At 40.7% G+C, this 25,887-nt stretch overlaps 1 protein-coding gene across 2 annotated transcripts; it reads right to left on the reverse strand.

Annotated features, from left to right (window-relative positions):
* Positions 1–4,640: 4,640 nt before the first annotated feature.
* Positions 4,641–17,930, reverse strand: LOC106601579 (serine/threonine-protein phosphatase alpha-2 isoform). 2 transcript variants are annotated; one of them, XM_014193888.2, is made up of 8 exons: positions 17,773–17,930; positions 17,404–17,513; positions 7,570–7,701; positions 7,081–7,311; positions 6,883–6,987; positions 6,379–6,602; positions 5,638–5,772; positions 4,641–5,457 (listed from the first exon to the last, which is right to left on the reverse strand). In XM_014193888.2, the coding sequence occupies exons 2-8, from the start codon at positions 17,456–17,458 to the stop codon at positions 5,341–5,343; spliced, it is 999 nt and encodes a 332-aa protein (XP_014049363.1). In that variant the 5' UTR covers positions 17,459–17,513; positions 17,773–17,930; the 3' UTR covers positions 4,641–5,340. The 2 variants fall into 2 exon arrangements, with proteins under 2 accessions (XP_014049363.1, XP_014049365.1); XM_014193890.2 differs by having other exon boundaries at positions 17,404–17,510; positions 17,773–17,910.
* Positions 17,931–25,887: the final 7,957 nt, after the last annotated feature.

The following is a 25,887-nucleotide window of genomic DNA, read 5'->3' on the forward strand; positions in this document are numbered from 1 at the left end:
CACTTAGCAGATGTCTAGATTTAAGAAGCCAGAAAACTGGAATCACTGAGGTTTTATCAAGGACAGTGGATACCACCCCCATGTCCTATGAACAATTTTCAATCTATGGCGCCACTGAATAAGGAAGACATGCAAAGTCCCCCTATACCAGCAAGGGCCTGATTTTGGCCCCAGGTGGTACCCACTACAATCAGACAGATCACATGTTTACTTGGCCAGACATTTAACTTTCCAAGGAAATGGTAATATCACTGGAATTCACATTAGTGCTCACTAAAGCAAGGAGACAGTTTCACATGATTGAAGGCATCCAAAATTGGAGCTGCAATTTATTACAATGCTCTTGTGTCGTACAACAGGGATAATGTCACGTGCACGGGTAGAGGACATGGAGTGTCATGCGTCAAGCCCTCACTGACAGCAGCTTGTGTCGCACGTCTTGCACACACAACCAGAGGCACACTTGCTGCAACCAGTCGGGCAAAAGGAACAACAATCTGGAGAAATGATAGAAGAGATTAGTACTGATTAATGACCATGACTGGTTTTCTAACAAGACCTGTGGCTGCTATATAACAGGCCTGAAGGCATTTTATCTGGGCTAAAAGTTCAGCTGAATGTTACAGACATGCCACTAGTGGCAGCATCCAGAGTTTGACAGTGGATATTCCATTTTAAAATTATTATTTAGATATTGCACTAAATGCTTACAATGTAAGGAAAGATATGCAACTCTAATTTCAGGTGAAGGATTCCTTTAAAGCAGGGTTTCCAAACTTGGATCTTGGGCCCATGTTTAGATTTTTGCCCAAGCACTACACAGCTGATTCAAATAATCAAAGCTTGATGAGTTGATTTGAATCCACTGTGTAGTGTTTGGGCAAAAATCAAAGCGTGCACCCAAGGGGGGCCCCAGGACCGAGTTTGGGAACCCATGCTTTAAAGGGACACTAGGATAGTCAATTTAGCTCTTAAATCTCAATGGTGGGTTGCGCGTTGACACTGGGCGGATTTGATAATGCCAAGCAGCGGGGCACAGCCCATGATGTGAGCGGGCAAAGGCGGTGAGGGAGGAGCCGGTTCGCAAATCGAACAATCATTAATCTGCACCGCACCGAATTTGCAAACTAGTTGTTTTCATGGGGAAGGCAGCTAGTTAGAAATTACTATTACACGTGAAGGAAATCCTACTTATTACTCCTCTCGCATAATTACGTCACTTAGAGCCGACTTCGCCGTGGGCTTTCTCCGGGCACCTGGCTCACGCCCAGGAGGCAGCCCGTTCTTAAACGAACGCAATAATCTCTCGGTGTAATGCACGCCTACCCGGGCCCATTTTTTTTGTTCGAATCCTCATTGGTTTGGGATGTTCAGTCTAGAAGACGTGGTTACCAATTGTTCACAACTAATCTGTAAAGTTTTTAAAAAAAACTTTAATCTGCACTTGTTACAGCTATTTTGACAAATTCACGACATGTACCCATTGATTCTTTAAGAATTTAACTTTAATGCGCTTAGTTTAACTGTCGTAGGCCTATTCCATCAGCACACAATATAAAATGCTTACAAAAGAGAATACTAAAGCTACAACTATATATTAGTTATTGGATAGTCAGTCCTTACATCCCATAGCGAGTCTAAGTGTACATTTCTCCAGCTCCATCCGTTAAAGTGCAATCCGTCGAAACAAAGCGACGCTATCAAATACACATATTTAGCAGAAGTTACTGTGGGTATAACAATTTTGTTCCGAGCTCAAACAGATCAACACATGCACTTACTTTGTGGCACATCAGCAGTTTGTACAACTGCAGCGTCCAGCTATAAACAAAACACGTCAACTACTAAATTAATAAGGGTCACCTGCACTGCAAATCCATTGTACCCGTTCAGGTCAATTCGGAATTTAGAGATCAATTACATTAGGCAAACTTACTTTTTGAGCAATCACAAGGATACATTTACAGTTTGAATTATATCTTAGCCCAAACAATTCACCAAGGCTGACCTGACTCCGTTCCAGTTTCGCTTTGTCTGTTATTGATTTGAGATTTGGTTCAGCTGTTTTATATGATCGGAATTGATAGGGCAATGTGCAAAATAGAAACGTGCATTGATGCTCCGCCTATTTCTCCCTATAATACAATTTTACTATAAATGATTTCCTATAGATTAACTGCATACGTTGTTGTATACACTAGATGGCGCCCATTTAAAATGTAATCTCAAACATACAATATGTAGTATGTATCACATTATGGGTAATTCACCATTAGTGGCCTATAGCGTCATTTTATCTTACATTATACACAAACCATGGCTCATTTAAAGTTCCATTATGGAATATTGGCCGTTTCTTGAGACAAAAATGGCCCACAATTATGGACAGTAATATTGTCCAGAAATTACTTCTTTAGACAGAAGGGGGGCCAACCTCCCCACACCCATGAGCAAAAGTTTATATTGCACATCATGCATACGAACCATACAGCCAACACTCGAGAAAAACTTCCATATTGTATCATCTTTAAGACAAAAACAGACAAAGTACAAATTCACTATTTTTTATTTTCTACCCGGTAACAGAGACAGGATTTGTGATTGGTTGGAAAACAAATTACATAAAAATAAAACATTATCATTTTATTTTTATTTAACGTTTTTGATTCATTTATATTTGAGCTTTTCTAGCCTGGGGCGCGTTCAGCAGGACTTAACGTTTTGATACGTTCGGATAGAAATAGGCTATGTAGAACAAACGCCTCTGACATGAAGAATACGAACGCATCAGCTCTATTCATGCCATTTCTATCTGCAACGTTCGACAACGTTTGGCAACTGAACGTGGCCTTGTATTGCCCCCAGCGACAGTGCATTAAGGAAAAACGTCCCTGATTGGTTAAAATAAAATAAAAAAGTTTTACATTATCACAATATCTATATTGCCCTAGTCCTTGAAATAAAAGTTCAAAAGAAATAAGATTAATATCGATAGTTACAGTAGATTGTTGGTGATGTCTTAATGATTTTAGCAAATTAATTATCTGACCAACATTACAAGCAGAACGTTTGCCTTGCTATGAACAGCGTAGGGTCGGGTGAAATTGGAAGTTGTGAAGTATCATTCAGGACAGCAATACTAAGACCTGCAATGATCCCCAAAACAATTTATCTTCAAGTTGAGGCATTGCTCTACCCTACTGCCTAAAGCATGTAAGCAAAGCTTGTTTCCAAAATGCATATTTAAAAAAAATTGCAAATGGTCTACATTACAGCTCTGAATCAGTCTCAAAGCCTTGTCAGAAAACAAGCCATTGACAATTCCGACAACTTGAAACTCCTACCTTGTTATTTTATCAGCAAAAAAGTTTCCAACCCAAAATGTTCTCTCTAATAGTACAGCTCTTTTAAAAACAAGCATATTACCTTTCCATGTAACATATTGTATATCAAGCATTCAATATCCTTATCTAACAGCAAATAACACTTCCTCTGGTCAATAGATCATAACATGTCATTAAAATTAACACTCCTTGGTCTCACAATATGATCCATTTTCTTTATAAACTACAAAGCCAAAAAACCTTGAGCCATGTGCTCTTTAAAAAACATACTGCCGCCTATACACCATGAATGCACTCAGTACTGTTGGGGGCACATTGAATGTACAGTACTCCTGATCCCAGTCTTCAGTGAGATGACGCAATGGTGAGTGTTGTATGAAATGCACCTCCTAGTGGAGAGGAGAGAGCACTAGAAGCAGATATGAGCTAGCTACTAAAATGTGAGAAAGAACCCAGCACAGGAAATGAGCATTAATGCTGTCTGGCAAGTTGTTACACATCTTTAAATATAAAAGAGAAGAGAAAAACATGAGCTGAGTAAGGGGTGGGGGGGCAGATGCAAAGTGGGGTGAGAATTGAGATATGACATTCTTTGACTACTCAGAACCCAGAGGGAAACTACTGAGCAAAATGGGAGACAGAATATGGAAGATGGGGGGGGGGTGAGAACCAGAGAGATGAACATTGACCTTGTTTAAAAGGATAGGGGCAAGGAGAACACATTTTAAGGAAAGGAGATGATAGAAAATAGCTAAGCAAAAGACCCCAAAATGCTGTACAGGAAATGGGTATTTCTTGGAGCCAGCAACCTATGCCAACATCCCACCCTGAACAAAGAAAGCTTTCGATACCGTTCAGACAAGAGAAGAGCAAGTGGGAATGACAAAGGGGGTAGAGCAGGGGTGTCAAACTCATTGCATGGAGGGCTGAATGTAACTAGGCAAGTCAGTTAAGAACAAATTCTTAACACTAACCCGGGCAACACAGGGCCAATTGTGCGCCGCCCTATAGGACTCCCACTCACGGCTGGTTGTGATACAGCCTGGAATCGAACCAGGGACTGTAGTGACTCCTCTAGCATTGAGATGCAGTGCCTTAGACCGCTGCGCCACTCGGGATCCCTGAAATTCATTACTATTTAGTGACCTTAATTCATCCACCAAGTACAAGGGTGGAGCAAAAACCCATGGAAACGCAACCCTTTGTGGAATGAGTTTGACACGTGGGTTAGAGGAATTTAATATAAACAAATCACAAAGAAATGGTGAGGTGAACATAGTGAACAGTGTGATGGAATATTTTAAATAAATGGTTCTTTATTAATCATCGGCTTCCAAATAAACTAAAACTCAAGGATTCAAACCTTTTTTTATGCATCTACAAAAAAAAAAAAACAGAAAAGCAAAACTATTTCACATCCATGATTGCATTTTCAAATCATTGGTTTTGGGAGAGAAAAAAAAATAAACGTGTCCACTTCTTGATCTTTGTGAATCCATAAACTAAAAGGGTCCATCTGCACATATCCACCTGTGCTCTCAGTGTGTGGTGTGTGCCGTTGTTACCATCTGACCATGCAGATTGACCCCATTCCATACACACACCTCTCAAACAGGATGTACAAAAGCTTGTGTTGAGCATCAAAACAGTGCAGGGCCCTAACAAACAGTAAAGGCTCCTTTGCCCTCCTCTCCCCCCCCCCCAGGTGTGCATTTACATCACTGAAAGGAAGGACCAATTTCATCTACAAAGTGACAGGAGAACAGAGCAGGGGAAAGGAAGGACATACAAACAGAATACAATAAACCTCTCTTTCAGACACACACAGACATACATACACTCAAACAGTTAAAAACAGTATCAGAGGAAAAGAGGACCGAACCCTAGGTACTGTCTGCTTTGTTGCTGTTTGGTGATGAGGGAAAAGTAGGGAGGTAGAGAAAGAGTGTGGGGGGGGGGGGGGGTGCTTGGTTCAGGGAGGGGGGTCCAGTGGGTGTTATTTCTTGGCCTTTCCGCCTTTGGCGGAATTCCGTGGCGGGGTGACGGGGCGTCCAGATCCCATTCCTCCACCTCCACCATAAGAGTAGAGCTTCTTATCCGCTGGCTTGAGAATCTGAAGAACAGAGGCTTTCTTTAGACAGCTATAAATATACATATACTCCTACAGACTAAACACTGCAGCACATAACAGGTAAGACAGAGGACTGGCAGAACTTAAAAATCTAGACAGACAGGAACAGCCAGACTGAAGGAGAGAGAAAAGGGGCAGAGAGAAAAGCAGAGGAGTACACACCTGAAAGGAACACATGAGGGTCTCATCCACACTCATCATGGCACCGGCATTATCAAACTCTCCACAGTAGTTAGGGGCAGAGAAAAGAGTAACAAGCTGTCTCTTTGCAAAGAACTCGTAACCGTCTTCTACCACCTGAGGACAGGAATGAAAGAGGTAAGAACGCAATGAAAAATAAACAGGAAAAATACCAGGAGTGGATAACCAACAACTGCAGGGCAATCAGTACATTTCAAACAGAGGAGTTACCATCTTAAATGAACACAACCTCCATCGCCAGTAAACACACAAAATGACACGCTTTAAAGATGGAATCCGCATCAGGGGAAACAGAGCCACTGTTCACCCCAGCACCTTTGTTGTTGTTTGTGTTGTGAAACGGAGGAGAGTCGTCTTCGGCAGCATGGACCAAAAACTTGCAGTACATAATCTGCTGTTCTATCGCGAGTGCAATGATGTCAGAGAGGAAAAATAGGGTTTGTTGTTTACAGCAACTTCTGTTGTTGTTGTAATATCACAAACAGACGTGGCAGTGTCACCAATTAAGGATTCCAGCTTTTAAAAAGTGCTTCAATATTTTATGTAGGTGCAATGACCTTCGATCATCTGATTTCCCTGATTAATAACAAGATCCCTCTATTCTTCCAACACTACCATTGGTCTGACAGTGTCCTGCAAAATACTCTCTTCCCAGCCCCTAACCCCCATCCAAAACTCTAAGCCACTGAGCTAAGCCATTACCTGATGTGCCCTGCATATAAGGTCCATGTCGTGTTTGTGCAGAAATTTGGCCACCACGTCTGCCCCGAATGTGAAAGAGACCCCGCGGTCGTTCTCGCCCCAGCCTAGGACATCTTTGTCTGGGTCGGCCCACAGCAGGTCACACAGCAGGCCCTGGTCAGGCACATCTGTGGGTCGCATCACTCTGCGCACCTGCTCCATGGACTGGAGGTCTGGAGAGAGGCCTGGACAGAACATAGCACACAGAAACATTACATCACCATACAAATGAATGATGACTGCCATGATACTGTCTTCTACCACCAAGAACAATAACATCTGAAATCACACCTTGATAACTACCACCTCTTATCGACCGTATAGTGTATACACGAGTCATCTTCCACCACAAATACTTAAGGGGAGTGATTAATCCAAACGATCATGGGGCCCCCAAGTGCTTATTGATAAGGCCCACAGGAGAAAGACCCACACACTCAGACCATGCAAGCATACACCACCCACCTCCATGGCAGCAGAAGATCTTCTCATCTACAATGGCAGCCACGGGTAAACAGTTGAAGCAGTCTGTGAACGTCTTCCACAGCTTGATGTTATACCGTCTCTTACCTAAAGAGGAGCAGGGGACATTACTAAAAGGCTATTCTCTGTGTGTTCCGGTCTCCTGTTGTTAAGCATGTGTTCCAGCTTCTCGGCACTTACACTCATCATAAAAGCCGTAGATACGGTTAATGGAGGCACACTCGTGGTTGCCACGCAGCAAGAAGAAGTTCTCTGGGTATTTGACCTTGTAGGCCAGAAGCAGGCAGATGGTCTCCAGGGACTGCTTCCCTCGGTCCACGTAGTCCCCTAGGAACAGGTAGTTGCTCTCTGGGGGGAAGCCTCCATACTCAAAGAGCCGCAGCAGGTCGTAGTACTGACCGTGGACGTCACCTGCAGGGGGCAGCACAGAGGTGGCCAGTCAGTCACTACCACACCCTCCCTGACTACATTAGATCTGTGTGTGTATACAGGCCGTTGGACTGAGATAGCAAAGGCAATTAGAGATTAGAATTCTACAGTAAATCAGACAATCAGTCGTGTTGTGAAACCTTGGAGCTTTCACTATCAGTTATGTGTCAGATTTGCTACACTGACATTAATTACTATGAAACCAATTTCAGCCATCGTAACTTATCCAATATGACTCACCGCAGATCTTGAGTGGTGCCTCAAGCTCGAGCAGGATTGGCTGGCTGAGGAAGATTTCGCGAGACTTGAGGCAAAGGCCACGGATCTCGTTCTCTGTCAGCTGAACGTTCTTGCCTGGCCGAGAGCCCTTAACTAGAGAAGAGAGAAAGACAGAGCAAACAGAGTGAGGACTGACGTTGCGCTTATTGGAACAAACATGCTAGGCCAAGACCATGGAAACAACACATACACAAATAGCACAGCCACAGATCTAACACACAGTACACCAGAGCAGAGAAACCAATCAGTATCACAGGCCCCGCTGACAGCACAACCCTGAGCATACTGCAGAGCCAAGGTGAATCTGCTCACACAGCACAAGCCAGGAGGATGAACTATTTGACGTGAGAATCTCAAGGTTACAGAGCGTGAAACCTAAATGAAAATGGGGTTGGGGTCTTTGTTTCTGAGCACTCAAGGCTAGGGGATGATGATGATGGCAGTGTTGAACTGAGCACCAGCAGAAGGTACAGGCCTGGCTATGTGTCTGAACAAATGTGTACAGTGTGCACCCAGCCCCAGAAGCACGTATGAACACACCACCTGCCTGTCTGCTGATGTAACCAGGACAGAGAGGCTGCAACGGAAAGAGGCACACGCAGCGAATCTAACACTGTACTCAGAGGGTGGACGACTCAAACAAGGATCAAATACACTGCCCTTCAAATCAAAGTAGGCCTAAATCACAATTAAATAAACACATCATTGATGGCCAACTTCAGAGCTCTCTGGTTACAAGTGCACCGCATGCAGTCTGGTAGCATAGGGTAGCCTGTGAACTGACTGCAAACGTTGCTAGGCCGCCTCTGACCACACGGCAGGCTAGTAGTAGCAGGATGGTAGTAGCAGGCAAGTCTGAGATTTGGTCAGGTCACAAGGGACACATGCACAGTGCTGCGCTGAGCATCTTCCTGAGGCATGCTCCTGGCTGTCCCCTAACTCTTCTCACTGGATCTCAAGAATCTTACGTTTGTTGAGTATAGTAGCTAGTTATGACATTTACACACATTCTACCAGGAAAAAGAAAACCCACCCTGTGGCTGTGTAAATGTTAAGTGTTTATCAAGCAGAGGCGCAAATCCACAGTGCAACTGATATGATAAGTGTTCAATGATCAACACAGACAGGTGATCAGCTCTACTGGAGCCACAAATTGGTAAAATGTTTAATGTAGTTAACGCACCATTGTAGCTCTGGAGCAGGGAATACTCATAAGTATGTTGGCATGATATGCAGGGCAGCTTGAGGCTTTTGTGGCGCTGCAGGTCAAGTACAGGTTTAATATGATCAGCTGGATGAGGCTCCTACTTCAATCTCAACACTCCTCCCAAACTAAAACCTTCACTATAGCTGCATGGGATCACCACAACAGCACATCTATAGTCAAACAAATACAACAGTAGGACTGTATTCTTCAGAAATCCTGTTTGCATGACAAGCTCCAGGCAAGGATATAACGGAGCATGTAGTAAGTGTATTGCAGTGACTCATGATGGACGGGGGAACTTGTGCAAGAATGCGCATCAGGGTTGTTTGTGTCACAGAATCAATTCCACTCCCTTTCCTGCACGTTCTGCTGTCTTCCCTAGGTGCAGGTGAAAAGTCCAATGCCAGCGCTCTATAAACCATCACAGGAGAACTAGGCAATGACAAACAAGCATCAATAGAAAACCTTCTAATATTCAACCATAGACACTTGTTGTGCTCCATCATGCACCTGGTACTGTAATTGCTGAAGCTAAATGGGGTATCGATACACTTGAGAGCAGAACAATAAAATTGCCTGAAACCCTTCAGTGACATTCTGCTTTACAAGCTGGGTGCAGACAGTGTTCTTTACAAAAACACACACCGGGGTTAATTGAACACTTGTCAAAGCTCTGACAGCTCAAACTGAACGATGCTGACCATGCCAAATACCAAACTAGAGAACATGCAGTTGTCACACAACACAATGCCACAGATGTCTCAAGTTGAGGGAGCGTGCAATTGGTATACTGACTGCAGGAATGTCCACCAGAGCTGTTGCCAGAGAATCTAATGTTAATTTCTCTGTCATAAGCCGCCCCCAACATTGTTTTAGAAAAATTGAGGCCAGTTGGATGTACTGACAACTGCATACCACCTTGTGTAGGCGAGCATTTTGCTGATGTCAACGTTATGGTATGGGCTGGCATTAGGTACGAACAACAAACAATTGCATTTTATCAATGGCAATTTGAATGCACAGAGAAACCGTGACGAGATCGTAAGGCTCATTGTCGTGCCATTCATCCGCCGACATCACCTCATGTTTCAGCATGATAATGCACGGCCCCATGTCGCAAGGATCTGTACACAATTCCTGGAAGCTGAAAATGTTCCAGTTCTTCCACGACCTGCATACTCACCAGACAACTCACCCATCAAGCATGTTTGGGATGCTCTAGATCGACGTATACAACAGCGTGTTCCAGTTCCCGCTAATATCCAGCAACTTCACACAGCCATTGAAGAAGAGTGGGACAACATTAGGCTTGGGGATTCGAACCAGCAACCTTTCAGTTACTGGCCCAACGCTCTAACCACTAAAGCTACCTGCCACCCAACTCTATGCAAAGGAGATGTGTCACACAAGATACTGACTGGTTTTCTGATCCATGCCCCTACCTTTTTGTAAGGTATTTGTGACCAACAGATGCATGTGTATTCCTAGTCATGTCAAATCCATAGATTAGGGCCTAATGAATTTATACCAATTGACCGATTTCCTCATTTGAATTCTAAACTCAGTAAAATCTTAGAAATTGTTACATGTTGCATTTATATTTTCGTTCAGTGTAGTGCTTTCACAAAAATATATTCTGCCCTAATAAAATCACAGGCAGTGGGAGAGAGGCAAACACATTTGTTCTGAAAATGGAGGATGGAAACGGACGAGGACTTCCAGGTAGGACCTCAGCAATAGATCTAAATAAGCAGTGTCATGTTTGGGCAGCAACACAGGCCTTGGCCCTAAAGAGTGAAATGTGGGTATAAATAGGGTAGTGCTGCTTGTCACTTTAAACCTGGATTAGGGTCGGCTAAGCCATGACAGAGCTTACTCTAAAGTTAGCCACATGGCCAATGGCAACAGTGAGCTTAGAGAAGGGGCGTGGGGGATGGGGAGGGAGTCAGACAAAGGGCTTTCCGCTTTACTGGTCACGGGATAGAAAAGAAAAAGTTGGACAAGCACAATAGGAAAGCCGTTGGGAATCAACAGTTGGCTGGCTTCAGATTCCCCACCTGATATGTCCATGGCTGATATGGACATCCTCTTAGATGGTGACAGGTGGTGGTAGTAGCGGCCTGGACTGACCGTTCAGATGTACAGGTCAGGAGGCTGATGGTCAATCCCATTGAAACTAGTCATACCGTCACCACATCTAACTGCCCATGTGTTAAGGTGTACAAGGTGCAGCTAAAGGTCGCTGGCGGTCAGTCACCATTCTCTGACAAACGAGTGATTAAGCAACCAGAATGCAGTTACCTTGGCCTGTCACTACATCATAGAAATACAGCAGGATTGGATGGACAAAAAGCCACAGGTGATGGTTTATGGATTGGCCAAGACTTCAAAACTAATTTAGAAAATGCCATACATGATGTGATAGGCTAATTATGACAACTCTCACGACAGAGGCAAACACTCTGCCTTGTAATGAGTTGCCACACCACAAGAGGAAAAAGGTCCGCTATATATACTGCCAGTACAGCTGTTTTTTTCTTTTTCCTGAACTTGTCAGACAACCTTATCATGGACAGAGTAGAACACGGTTTCCACAACACTTCCAGCCATCAAGAGCCACAGTCAAAGTCAGAAGGGGCTAGGGCTGAGCGATATATCTAATTAATTTGAATGTGCATTTTAGCGCGAAATTCCAAACACATGCATCTCAAGAATAAAGTTCTCCCATTTTTATGAGCGTTTATGTCTGCTTGTCTTTTTACTCCAGTGCTGTGCGCACCTTCCCATTCACACCAAGCCCCTCCCCCTGCCACTCACAACAACAAAGTTGAGACTACTTCTTTCTCTATGAGAACAAGCCGTTTCAACTGGCTATTTGCATTTGAGGTTTGGTACTACAGAATCATTCATATGGACACCGAAACACATTCGAGATATTTTACTGTAATAGAAAAGTGAACCTTTCCAACGATACCCTTTTTATGTCTCAACTCCCAAAATTTAGCACAGATCAGACCCTGTCTAGTCTACTAGCCGTCTAGCCTGTTTTATAAATGTGCAAAGAGCATAAAAACTAACAACTAAAACATTATGAAGCTTCTATTTGATCAATTAAGTAGCAAATAAGCCATTCCATTGTTTATCAAAATTCAACACCCATTTAAAATAAATATATATATAAGGGCCTAATGAATTTATTTCAATTGACCGATTTCCTAATTTGAATTCTAAACTCAGTAAAATCTTAGAAATTGTTACATGTTGCATTTATGTTTCCGTTCAGTGTAGTGCTTTCACAAAAATATATTCTGCCCTAATAAAATCACAGGCAGTGGGAGAGGGGCAAACACATTTGTTCTGAAAATGGAGGATGGAAACGGACGAGTCCACGAGGACGACATATATATATATATATATATACATACATACACACACAGTCGTATGAAAAAGTTTGGGCACCCCTCTGAGGCTGCATAATAATTGACTCTGTCGTCACAGAAAATGATCACAGTGACATGCCATTGATTTTCTAATAAAAGCTGAGTACTGGGGTATTGTCCAGACAAAGATTTTTAGTGTAGCAATATTAAGTTGTATGAAATTAAATCAGATGTGAAAAATAGGCTATGCAAAAATGTGGGCACCCTTGTCGTTCTGTTGATTTGAATACCTGTAACTACTTAGCACTGATTAATTGGAACACACAATTGGTTTGGTGAGCTCATTAAGCCTTGAACTTCATAGACAAGTGCATCCAATCATGAGAAAAGGTATTTAAGGTGGCCAATTGCAAGTTGTTGTTCTCTTTGACTCTCCTCTGAAGAGTGGCAACATGGGGGCCTCAAAACAACTCTCAAATGACCTGAAAACAAAGTTTGTTCAACATTATGGTTTAGAGGAAGGCTACAAAAAGCTATCGCAGAGATGTAAGCTGTCAGTGTCCACTGTGAGGAACATAGTGAGGAAATGGAAGACCACAGGCACAGTTCTTGTTAAGGCCAGAAGTGGCAGGCCAAGTAAAATATCAGAGAGGCAAAGGCGAAGGATGGTGAGAACGGTCAAAAACAGCCCACAGACCACCTCCAAAGACCTACAACATCATCTTGCTGCAGATGGTGTCACTGTGCATCGTTCAACAATTCAGCGCACTTTGCACAAGGAGAAGCTGTATGGGAGAGTGATGCGGAAGAAGCCTTTTCTGCACACACGCCACAAACAGAGTCGCTTGAGGTATGCAAATGCACATTTGGACAAGCCAGCTTCATTTTGGAATAAGGTGCTGTGGACTGATGAAACAAAGATTGAGTTATTTGGTCATAACAAGGGACGTTGTGCATGGCGGCAAAAGAACACAGCGTTCCAAGAAAAACACTTGCTACCCACAGTAAATTTTGGTGGGGGTTCCATCATGCTGTGGGGTTGTGTGGCCAGTGCCGGTACTGGGAATCTTGTTAAAGTTGAGGGTCACATGGATTCCACTCAATATCAGCAGATTCTTGGGAATAATGTTGAAGAAATCAGTCACAAAGTTGAAGTTACGCCGGGGCTGGATATTTCAACAAGACAACGACCCAAAACACTGCTCAAAATCTACCCGGGCATTTATGCAGAGGAACAAGTACAATGTTCTGGAATGGCCATCCCAGTCCCCAGACCTGAATATCATTGAGAATCTGTGGGATGATTTGAAGCGGGCTGTCCATGCTCAGCAACCATCAAACCTAACTGGAGATGTTTTGTAAGGAGGAATGGTCCAAAATACCTTCATCCAGAATCCACACACTCATTAGAGGCTATAGGAAGCATCTAGGAGGCTGTTATTTTAGCAAAAGGAGGCTCTACTAAATATCGATGTGATTTTTCTATTGGGGTGCCAAAATTTATGCACCCGTCTAATTTTGTTTTGATGCATATTGCACATTTTCTGTTAATCGAATAAACCTCATTTCACTACTGAAATATTACTGTGTCCATCAGTTATTTGATATATCAAAATGAAATTGCTGATCCAAACACCCAATTATTTATAAAAGGAAAACATGGAAATTGTCAGCGGTGCCCAAACTTTTTCATACGACTGTGTGTGTGTGTGTGTGTGTGTATGTATGCATGTATATGTGTATATATATATATATATTTTTTAACCTTTATTTAACCAGGTAAGCTAGTTGAGAACAAGTTCTCATTTACAACTGCGACCTGGCCAAGATAAAGCATTGACCTCCATACAAAAACACCTCAGTTAACGTGCGAAAAATATAAAAACACCATCTGCTGGAGAAGACAGATTTTGGGCCCAGCTATCCCTCTTGCTTCACCTCTTCCTCTCTGGTGTGACTCACAAATTTCAGTTAATTACTATAGCTCCTGCCTTGGGCCAATCAGTGTCATCGTTCACCCAAGTTTCATCAAACTCGGGCCAGTGCTGTCTGAGATGGCGTTTTTACTAACGTACGAACAGAGACCGATCCACAGTCCCCTACCTGATTTCATTGTGGGAAACAAAGTGGACAGGCTAGTATGTTGTTCAAACAGTTGGAGACAGACAACATGGTGGAGCCAAAGATTTGTTATAACTAACCCAAGATTGGAAACGCCAGGCTGTGGTCTATGGGAACAAATGAGTCATAGTGGGCAGAACAAGCAAGGAGTGGGCAGAGCCAAGCAAGAGAGGTCCTATTGGCGCGTTCTAGCATATATTTGCATATTTCCGTTAAGGAACACCTACTCTGAAGTGTGTGCAATAACTCAATTTGCCCTTGCACTCCTTCTAAACAACATTTTAATTGTTTTACTTTGACAAAGGGTAAAATCTCCAAAACTTAGTCCACACTTCATAACGGATTCTAGCTTTGAGAACAGAAAACTGTGTTGAGGTCAAATGTTCATCGAGGAGAAAATGATCATGATGTCGGCAAAAATCCATCTCGTTCCATCTTGTCTCACTGCAGGACACTAGGCTCTCTCTCATCACCATATTAGGTAGTGAGTGGAAGTGTCAATCGGATGCTTCACACTTATACAACCGATGAAATGTCTGGATTATTGTTCTATCTGTGGTGGAGCCCTACAACATGATGCACCGCTATTACCATGATGTAGAGGAGTGATAACACCGAGAAAACAGACATGTGAAAATGTCTAGGTTAACTGCAGTACCATTACAGTCAATAATTGTCAAAACAGAAATAAGCTATAGCCTATAAATTGATACGGTAATAATCTGTATACATCTAGATCAATAGATTTCAAAAAGGAAAGAACAAAACAGCAGATCCAGGTGTTTGAACACCTGATGTGACTTTACACCAGTTAGACCAGACTTGGAGAGAGACATTTTTTTAATCTAACTAGACAAGTTCCAAGAGCAGCAGAATGCCCCACTTCCTGTTTTTGAACTGTTCCCAGGCCAGCAGAAGCTCATGTCTGGCTCAGCCACTGTGCTCATTACAGCGGAAGGCCCCTGCAGATTTAGTAGCTGGAGGGGTTTATGTTGGTCTGACAGCCTCAGGTCTCCCATTACGCAACATTTATCATACATTTAAGTTTGCTTCTGCCCCCCCCCCCCATGTACACACACAGTCCTCAAGGCTCATATCTGTTACTATAGAAGCCATCATAAATCTAAGGAGTGGCCAGGACTGAGGGTAGGCAAACCTGTGTGGTATAGACAGCTTCTCCCATGCACCAAACACTAACACCTACATATTATTCAACAGTCATTAACCTCCACAATACTCCAAGAGTGGTGTGGTGGTTACAAACAGAAACACGGATAGCGGAATCGTTTTAATCCATCAATACGACCATAAGCTGCCCACAACAAAAGATGTGTTCAGAGTAAAAACCCAAGAGAAAGACACTAGGCCTGCTACTTGCAAACAACACTGTCCCTCACATTCCCCAAGTCTGCCCATATTTCTACTATTCATGCTTCAGTAGCCGATGTGAAATACCTAGCTAGTTAGCGGTGCGGGCTAGTAGTGTTCAATTACTACTAGCCCGCACCACTAACTAGTGCTGGCTCAGAGCTTGAAGTGGTTGTTGCCCTAGCACTTGAAGGGACACTGCTTTTGTGGAGCTATAGGTAATGATGCTTCTTGGGTGACAGTTGGTGGTGTTCAGAGGGTCCTTGGTTCAAGCCCAGGTTGGGGCAAGGAGAGGGACGGAAGCAACACTTCATTACATTACAAATCTACTGGGATCGCAGAGAATGTAATGTGCCATAATGTTTCCACCTCTAGTGTTTACAGTATGCACAAATTTCACCCCTGCTATAAGCTACTTGGCCAATGAAAAACAAACCCAAATCTGGATATTCCCTTTACTTTATAATGTAGTAAAGGCCATTGGCCTTCTTTAGACAGACAAGAGTCTAAAACCAGGGCACTGATGTTTCCTGTCCATGGAATTTGGAGTATCACAGTAGTACATTATCATGGTGGAAACAGTTGTACCGAATGAAAGCCAGTGTGACCCATTGGTCTGTGTAACCAACCACTAATGATATGGCTAAACCTACTGTAGCTTGCATTTATACAATAAAAGCAAGTTATTACTTCAGCAAGCACGCTTTCAGCACATGATAATTGCATCCGCAGCCCTGAAAGACATGCTTAAGTATGCTTCTCCCTCATCCAGGCATGAATTGCAATGGGCCTGCTCCTACATACAGCATCCTCCATTCAGGCTGCAAATATATCACTTTCCTCCTTAACTATTTTTAATGGGCATTAAAAAAAACTGAAAATATGCATACTTTATTTAACAATTTGTCTTTTCGGACAATTTAGGATATTGCACATTCTTGGTTGAACATAGTGTGCAACATGTTAGATTGTCCAAAAATATAAACAATTGTGGTGGGAAATTGTGTTTCAAAAATAAAGTAAGCATATTTCCCTTGAATGGAGGATGTTTTATGTACAAGCCGATCCATAGGGGGACACTAGTTTATTACCGGGAATGCACATCCAACCTATACGATAGTACATGGGCGCTAGAGCTGTACTATCGTCTGCCTAGGCTACTGTACAACCGGTGTGTTAGACATAACTAGCTAAATACTGGCAAGCAAAAAACGACATTATGGAAAGATTGGATGCAGGAAACAGAAACGAATGGTAAACAAAACCTACTAACCGACGTTACTGGCTAGCTTTGCATTCATTATTACAACAGCATACACCAGACAGAACACATTTAACGTTGCAGTAGCTAGCTAGAGTTAGTTAGCTAACACAGCACCATCGTAAAATAGCCGTGTTTGTCATCTTAATAATGATTTGCCATTAATACTAATATTACAACAAAATTGGCACATCAGGCCGAGTGATAAAGATTGAAGCAGCAAGCCAGCCATCTCTCATTTGCCCTACTAGTTCGTAGACCTAGGTAACGTTATCTCGAGCTCTAACCCGGACACATCGTTTCAAAGAGAACAGCTAACTTGACGTTAAGCCTGCTAACATACACCAGACATCGTTAGAATTCCGACGCTTCTTTGAAAATACAAATATCCAAATAGCAACTGATTCGTAATTAATCAAATTAAGTGGCTTGATTCCTAGTTAAGTACAAATCCTCACCTTCCAGAAGACGCTGTATTATGGAGTCGATGTTTAATTTGTCCGGCTCCGCCATTTTACTTTTTTTTTGTCGTGGTTCAGGCAGTCAAGACCTTCGTTTCGTGTTGCTTCTTCGATGAGACAAAAAAACAAGTACCGATCAAGTTAAACAAACAACTAGGCAGCTTATATTTTGTTGTCAAATTGAGGGAAAAAATGTCATTTGGCTTTACTTTCCCTTCCGTGTTGTAGCTAGCTGGCTAAATGAGCTAGCTAGTTAGTTCAAGCTAGCTAGCCGATGTTAGTTAGCTAACAAACCAAGCTACCCGCTTTAGTTATAGCTAGCCAATAATGAATGATGCAAATACGAAATGTTAACATATAATCAACCTTTGATTTGACAATAGTCTTCCCGTGTAGAAGACAGGGCCTTTTCAGGTCTGTTTTGTGTCTTTTTGTCTTCGTATTTCAGAGTCCCCCTTTCTCTTCCCCCACTGAACTTAAAAAGGGCCGTGTTGTTCAGGGGAAGCGAGAAGAGAGGGGGTTGACACTAAGGCGAGCTTTAGATTTACTCAATGATGATTGGGTGACTGCATGATTTTGAACCCATGTTGTCGTTTTCCATTGGATACATTGTACATCCGTCACACACTGGTGCCCCACCTCCAGCTGTTTTACGGGTGACATCAACGGTCGTCACTAGTTACCACTACTGAGGTATAAATAACTACCACAGCCACAAAGTCAGAAACTCCGCCTATTTCTACAATGTATCTTCTTAAAATGTGATTTTAGACCTAGCCTTTACCATAACCACACTGCTAACCGTATACCCAACCCTAACCTTAAATTAAGACCGAAAAGCATGTTTTCAATGATTTTTACGATATAGCCAATTTCGACTTTGTGACTATGCTATCTAGTGGAAACCGACGCCAACGGGGTCGGTACCGGCAAGGACTGCCATCGTGTGTTAGAAGTTAAAAGTATAAGGCATATTTTGCATTAGTGTAGAGGCTAGGGTTTCCCAAACTTGGTCCTGGTTTTTGCCCTATCACTACACAGAATATTCAAATAATGTAGTAGTTTAGTGTGTCGTGTGTAGTGTATAACTTTGTGGGAAGGTAATATGTGGATGTTGTGCAACCCTAACCCATCTCTTTCCCGACATTCCTCATTCCTTCCCATAATCTCCACAAATTGACATTCCACCATTACAGGTCAATATTACACAATCCTCCTCCTTACTCGTTCTTTACCAGCTTTCCAAATCCATCCCTCACCTCACTGTGTTTCTATTTGTCAGACAGTTTTGACAGAGGTATGGGATAAACTTTTCCTTGGGGGTGTGGGTTATGGGGTGGGACATTGTGAGTTCTGTGCCTTGTGATACAGGTAGGGGTAGGGGAGGGGGTGACTTCAACTGAATTCACAGTGAATCATAGGCTACATGTTTACTATGAATCAGAGCCTAAATGTGTGAACTCCAAATGATTCATGGTTTCAGGATGGCATTGAGAGACCTCTGCTGTTATTGTTGTTCATGTCTTCAATCTATACAACCAAAAATAAACAATTTATCTTTCACTCACATATCCTTTGTTTTCATTTTTTCATGTAGTCGGTAGTGGGTAACACTTTATTGTCAATCTGTAGATGCTCTTCAGACTATCCGTAACATTTAAACTATCTACTAAGCCTAGCCCTAACCCCAAACTGAATCCTTATCCTAACCCTAAACTTAATAACCCTAGCCCAGGCCCTAACCCTTACCCTAACTCTTATTCTAAACCTAACCCTAACCGTAACCTTAGCAAGCAATTTCTTATCAACAGATAGTTTGTTGTCAGTATGACCATCTGTAGTGCGTCTACAGATGGACTATCCAGACAATCCAAATAAAGTGTGACAGGGTAGTGAACCTCATTTTGCAGTAGCTTGGTGGTAGTTGAACTAAATTTGAATCTAGGTAGTGTTTTCAGTATTGAATTACTTTTTTGAGATGTAGCGGTGTAGCTAACAACTGGAAGTACACACTACTTTTTTGCAAAAATATAATATGGGTGAAGTGGGCAATCATTTCCTTTCTTTTTCAGCATCAGACCTTCATAATTCTCACTTGAAACAGTTTTTATTGTTTTTATTCATTTATTTGGATCCCATTAGCTCTTGCAGAAGCAGCAGCTATTCTTCCTGAGGTCCACACAAAAACATAAAACACGACAAGTAACAAAACACTGATAAACTGACAGACAAGAACAGTCACACAAATGTAAAATACAATGAAATACAAACAATACAATTAAAGAATAATGTGTGTGTAGATTGTGTGTGTGTTAGATTGTGTTTATGTGTGTGTGTGTGTTTGTGTGTGAGTGTCATTTCACAGTCCCTATCGTGTCATTAGATGTTGTTTTATAATTTAGCTTTTTACTTTAGTAATAAGAGATGGAAGGGAGTTCAATGCGATCACGGCTCTGTATAATACTGTGTGTTGCCGTTAATTTGTTTTGGACTTGGGACTGAGAAGAGACCCCTGGTGGAATGTCTTGTGGGGTATGTGTAGGTGTCTGAGCTGTATGTAATTTGATTATGCAGACAATCAGGAATTTTTATCACAGTAATATTTTTCATAAAAACTAGAAGAGAAGCAGTTCATCTCTCATCAGCCTTCAACCAGGAAAGACTGGCATGCATGTTGTTGATGTTAGTTCTGTATGTGCCTTTTAGGCCAAGGCGTGCTGCTCTGTTTTGAGCCAGCTGCAGCTTTGCTAGGTCTTTCTTTGTTGCATTTGACCATTTTACCAGACAGTAATCAAGGTGGGACAAAACCAGTGCCTGAACAACTAGTACAGTTGATTTTTGTGTCAAAAACGTAGAACATCTTTTTATAACAGATATACCCCTCCCCACCTTCACAACAACTTTGTCAATATGACTTGACCATGATAACTGATATCATTTAACGTACTCCAATGTCTTTTTCCATTGTGTTTTATGTCATTTATCTTGGTTAGGTATTATAATTTCTTCTTCTTTTTGTTAAGTTTAGTCACACATTTTTTCAATTTACAGTGTCAACCAATCAGTTGAGCAGCCAGACTTGTTTGCCACCTCTTTTGCACAATTTATTTTAACCATATCATTTTTCAATTAATCATCAATCCAGGGGGCTCTAGCAGTTCTCACAGTTAGTTTCTTAACAGGTGCATGCTTGTCAACAATTGGCATACATGAATATGTCACGAATCCCACCGAAGGCGGTTCCCCTTCCTGTTCGGGCGGTGCTCGGTGGTTGTCGTCACCGGTCTACTAGCGGCCACCGATCCCTTTTTCCCTTTTCGGTTGGTTGGGTCTGATTGTTTTCACCTGTTCCTTGTTGGGGTTTGATTAGGTGTTATTTAAGCTGGAGATGCCCGCTTGCTGTTGTGCGGGTTTGTTTCTCTTGTGTAGTGTTGGTGGATGTGTTTATTTGCATTTACGCAGTACTGTAGTGGGTCCTGTTTTGCGCCTAGTGTATTTGGCGTGACCGTATTCAGTTCTGTATTAAATTGCATTCGTCCTACCCTCTGCTCTTTGCACCTGATTCCTGCACCCACGCGTTACAGAATAACTTTACAAATACTGCATTTGGATTCACTTCCTCATATACATCATCAGACCAACATACATATTTCAACAAAAGATTGCTGATATTTTTTTTTGTATGATCTCTTATAAATTACTTTAGGCCCAACCTTTGGCACTTTGAATTTCATTGTTATTGTCACAGGGACCACTTTTACATTCACACCAATATCCCGTTATTATTCGGGATACTCAAGTTTTTGTTTTTAAACATCATATACCGTTAACAATAACCTGAAAAAGCTTGTTTCCCGGTTATAAGAAACCCGGGCTAGATACCTGGTATATGCTGATCTAAAACGGGATACTGTGGCATGTTAACATTTTATCCCGTTTATTGTTGTTTTTGCGGTTTGGGCAGGTTCAGTTTTGCATATCATATGTGTTGTGTGATGCATTATGTTTTCATCTGATTGTTAAACAAATCACTTCAAAAAGTAGGCTACCTGTGCAATTTGATCCACCCTAATAATTTAGCCTACTATAATTAAGTTACTTTAAGTTTCTGCTCATAATTTCCGACATTTGGTAGATCATATTCAGTAGCGACCTGTCATTCAAGGCAGTTTTGAGCCCCACATTTTTTGCAAAAAATAAGTAAAAAGAAAGGCTTGCCTGTTTTGTATGTTATTTTGGCATTAATACGTGTCAGTTTGCAAACAATTAAAGATATATATAATTGAGTTAATAAAGCCGCCTTCAGGCTGTAACACAACAAAATGTGGAAAAAGTAAAGGGGTGTGAATACTTTCTGAAGGCACTGTATATTAATATGGGCTGTTCTTAGCCTTTTCCTTGGTAGTTTATCGGAGATAGATATATGGAGAAGAAAATTTTCAATTAAAACATTGTTTTGACATAGAGTCAGTCAATCAGGCACTTGTGTCAGCTGCTGTGTGTGTGTGTGTGATGTTGGGCTGAAGCTACTGACCCAGAAGCTTGGCTCTCTCTCTCCTCCCAGGCTTTTGGGAGGGAGGGTGGACAATGAGCTTGTCATAGGCGATATAAGCAATGTCCCACATGCTCTCTGGAAGCTTCATCCACTTTTATTATTATTATTATTATTTATTTATTTATTTTTATTTTATTTTTTAGGGGTGGATCAGCTTAATATTGCGGAAAGAATATTGCTTCCATCAATGTAATTGTCTGCATCATTTCCAATCCCCCATTTATTTTTTGGGTAAATATATATATCCATACACGCATGCATACATATACACATATATACATACACATACCTATATAGATATAGATACTTTTTTAAAGAATATACCTTTATTATTATTCCCCGCAAACCCACCACCGATCGCCCAATTGGAGTAAACTAATAAACACTTCGGCTTTTACCTTCAATTTATTCATCTTATACACATTTTACAGACACCGTCTATTTTACAGTAGTTCTTTTTTGTTTGTTTTTAGTCCTTCCTCTATTTCTGATGTCCATCCAGTTTGATTTCTATTTGTAACTGTGCTATATCACAAAAGTTCTGAACCTATATACATTTTACACACCCCGTATGTTTTACATTGTTTTATCTTGTTATTAGTCCCACCCTTCAGCTCCATTCAACCCCTCCCATCAATCCATCAACATCATCCATTTCGGATTTCTATTTGCCATATATTTTTCAACTGTGCTGTGAAGCTTCACAAAACAATTGAACCTTTCTATTCTCATAGCTTCTACATATTGTAAATTAAAAATAAACATTTTTGCTAAAATAATTATTATATTATTGATTGATTGACTATGGCTTTTCAAATCACCCAGTATTGCTATCTGCAGCGTTAGTTCTAGGCAAATGTTGCAATTCTTCAGCCATTCCTGGACCTGTGACCAAAAACGAGCTACATCTGGACAATACCAAAATAAATGATCTAATGACTCTGCCTCCTCACAGCAAAATCTGCAGAGCTGGGAAGATTGTATCCCCCATATATATAACATTCTATTATTTGCAAGAAGTTTGTATAGTAATTTAAATTGAAAAATTCTAAGTTTTGAATCCGGCGTTGTTTTGCGTATCAATTCATAAACCATGTGCCATGGCTGCATGTGTGACATCACTCCACCAGTCCTATTTATAATATCATTCACTAAAATTATACTTTTTTTTTTTTTTAATTTCTTCGAAAAATACAGTTTTTTTAAAATCAATTACTATATTTGAATTTAACCACAATATTTGTTGTATTATTTGTTCTGTCTTTTCAAGTGGATTAAACTGAAATTGCAACCAACTTTCTAAGGCTTGTTTAAAAAATAAAGATATTTTGGAGATTATTTCCTTTTCAAACAACCGAAAGTGGGCAGGTGTAATCTGAATAAAGGGAACAAGGCCCTTCTTGAACATAGGATGAGACACATGAGACACCAATTTACTAGAAAACCAGTTTGGATTTAAATATAACTTTGGTATGACTGATGCCTTTAGTGAGAGGTCTAATGCTTTAATATTTAATAATTTCTGCCCTCCGAATTCATATTCGTTATATAAATAGGCCCTTTTAATTTTATCTGGCTTGCCATTCCAAATAATGAATATTTTTTGTTCATATAATTTAAAAAGCAGGTCACTAGGTGTAGGCAAAACCATAAGCAAATAGGTAAACTGATATGACTAAAGAGTTAATCAGGGTGATTTTTCCACAAATAGACAGGTATTTTCCTTTCCATGGTAGCAAGATCTTATCTATTTTTGCAAACTTTCTATAAAAATTTATTGGAGTGAGATCATTTCTTTCTTTTGGGATTTGTATACCGAGTATGTCCACATCTCCGTCAGACCATTTAATTGGTAAACTACATGGTAATGTAAAATGTGCATTTTTTTGTGATCCAATACATAATATAGTACACTTATTATAATTTGGTTTTAATCCAGAGAGGATAGCAAAAGTATCTAGATCCTAATTGTGGTTTTAAAAGAAAACATGAATCATCGGCGTACAATGACACCTTGGTTTTTAAGCCACGGATTTCTAATCCCTTAATATTATTGTTTGATCTAATCTTAACAGCTAACATTTCAATGGCAATAATACATACATTTGCTGATAGTGGACAACCTTGTTTTACTCCTCTAGATAGTTTAAAACTTTCTGAGATGTAGCCATTATTTACTATTTTACACCTAGGGTTACTATACATAACTTTAACCCATTTTATAAGAGATTCCCCAAAATTGAAATATTCTAGGCATTTATATATAAACTCCAGTCGTACTTTATCAAAAGCCTTTTCAAAATCAGCTATGAAAACCAGGCCTGGTGTCCCCGATATTTCACAGTATTCTATTGTTTCCAGTACTTGTCTCATATTATCTCCAATGTATCGTCCATGTAAAAAAAACCTGTCTGATTAAGATGAATAATATCTGACAATACTTTTTTAATTCTATGCGCCATGCATTTTGCTAGGATTTTTGCATCACAACACTGAAGTGTAAGAGGTCTCCAATTTTTTAAACGGACTGGATCTTTATATATACCATTTGGGTCCTGTTTCAGTAATAATGATATCAGACCTTCTTGTTGCGTGTCTGATAATCTACCATTTATATAGGAGTGGTTAAAACATGCTAATAAAGGTCCTTTGAGTATATCAAAAAAAGTTTTGTATACTTCCACTGGTATGCCATCCAGCCCTGGAGTTTTCCCATCCTTAAAGGCCCCAATTGCATCAAGCAGTTCCTCCTCTGTAATTTGGCCTACACATGAGTCTTTCTGTACAGATGTTAATTTTACATTATTATTAGGGAAAAAATCCATACAATTAGTTTCAGTTAGTGGAGATGGAGGAACCTGAAATGAAAACATATTCTTAAAGTACTTTAATTCCTCTTTCAAATATAATTTGGTGAATCATGCGTCAATCCATCATTTGTAACAAGTTTTAATAAAAAAATTTTGGTAGCATTTCTATATTGAAGATTGAAAAAGAATTTGGTGCACTAAACAATTTATCATCTAGTAGGCTTTGATTAAATTACCAATATCCCCGCCCACGTGGAAATTCTGTAAGAGTAATATATATGCCAATTATGTGATGATCCGACCGCATTCTGTCCCCTATCAACACTTTTTAAACTTTTGGTGCCAGAGAGAATGGCATAAGAAAGTAGTCAAGACGACTAGCTTGATTAAGCCTCCGCCATGTATTTCTCACTAGGTCAGGGTATTTAAGCCTCCATATATCCATGACATTCATGATTTCCTCAAGTGCCTGAGGGTGATAGTTTGTAGTGTGATTTCCTTTCTGGTCCATAGAGGTATTTAAGACCATATTAAAATCTCCCACCATAATAATAGAGTCTAGTGTTGCTTGTAGAGTTGATACATTCTTATATATATTTTCAAAGAAGCTTGGATCATCATTATTCGGACCGTATAGGTTAATAAGCCATATCTGTTTATTGTCCAATAACATTTTTAAAATAATCCATCTACCTTGATAATCTGTTTGGACAATTTGCACATTTGGATCAAAATTACTGTTAATTAAAACCATCACCCCTTTTGAATTTCTTTGCCCATGGGAGAAATATATTTCCCCCCCAGTTCTTTTTCCACAAAACTTCCTCTAAAATTGTTGAATGGGTTTCCTGTAAACAATAGATATTATATTCCTTCTCTTTTAGCCAGGTAAATACTGATCGTCTTTTCTTATTATCTGCTAGGCCATTACAATTATAACTGGCTATACTTATTTCACCACTTACCATAATGAGACAACTTTAAATTCTATTTATGAAAATATATGTTTGTAAACGTACCATTAAAAAGTAACATGATGATTGAGTGTCTATATAGCTGTACCATGATATTTGCATTGCTACTAAGTAAACCTCCAATTGGTCCCTACTATTCCAC

Source organism: Salmo salar, chromosome ssa03 (genome assembly GCF_905237065.1).
Source record: "Salmo salar chromosome ssa03, Ssal_v3.1, whole genome shotgun sequence".
Lineage (NCBI taxonomy): Eukaryota > Metazoa > Chordata > Actinopteri > Salmoniformes > Salmonidae > Salmo > Salmo salar.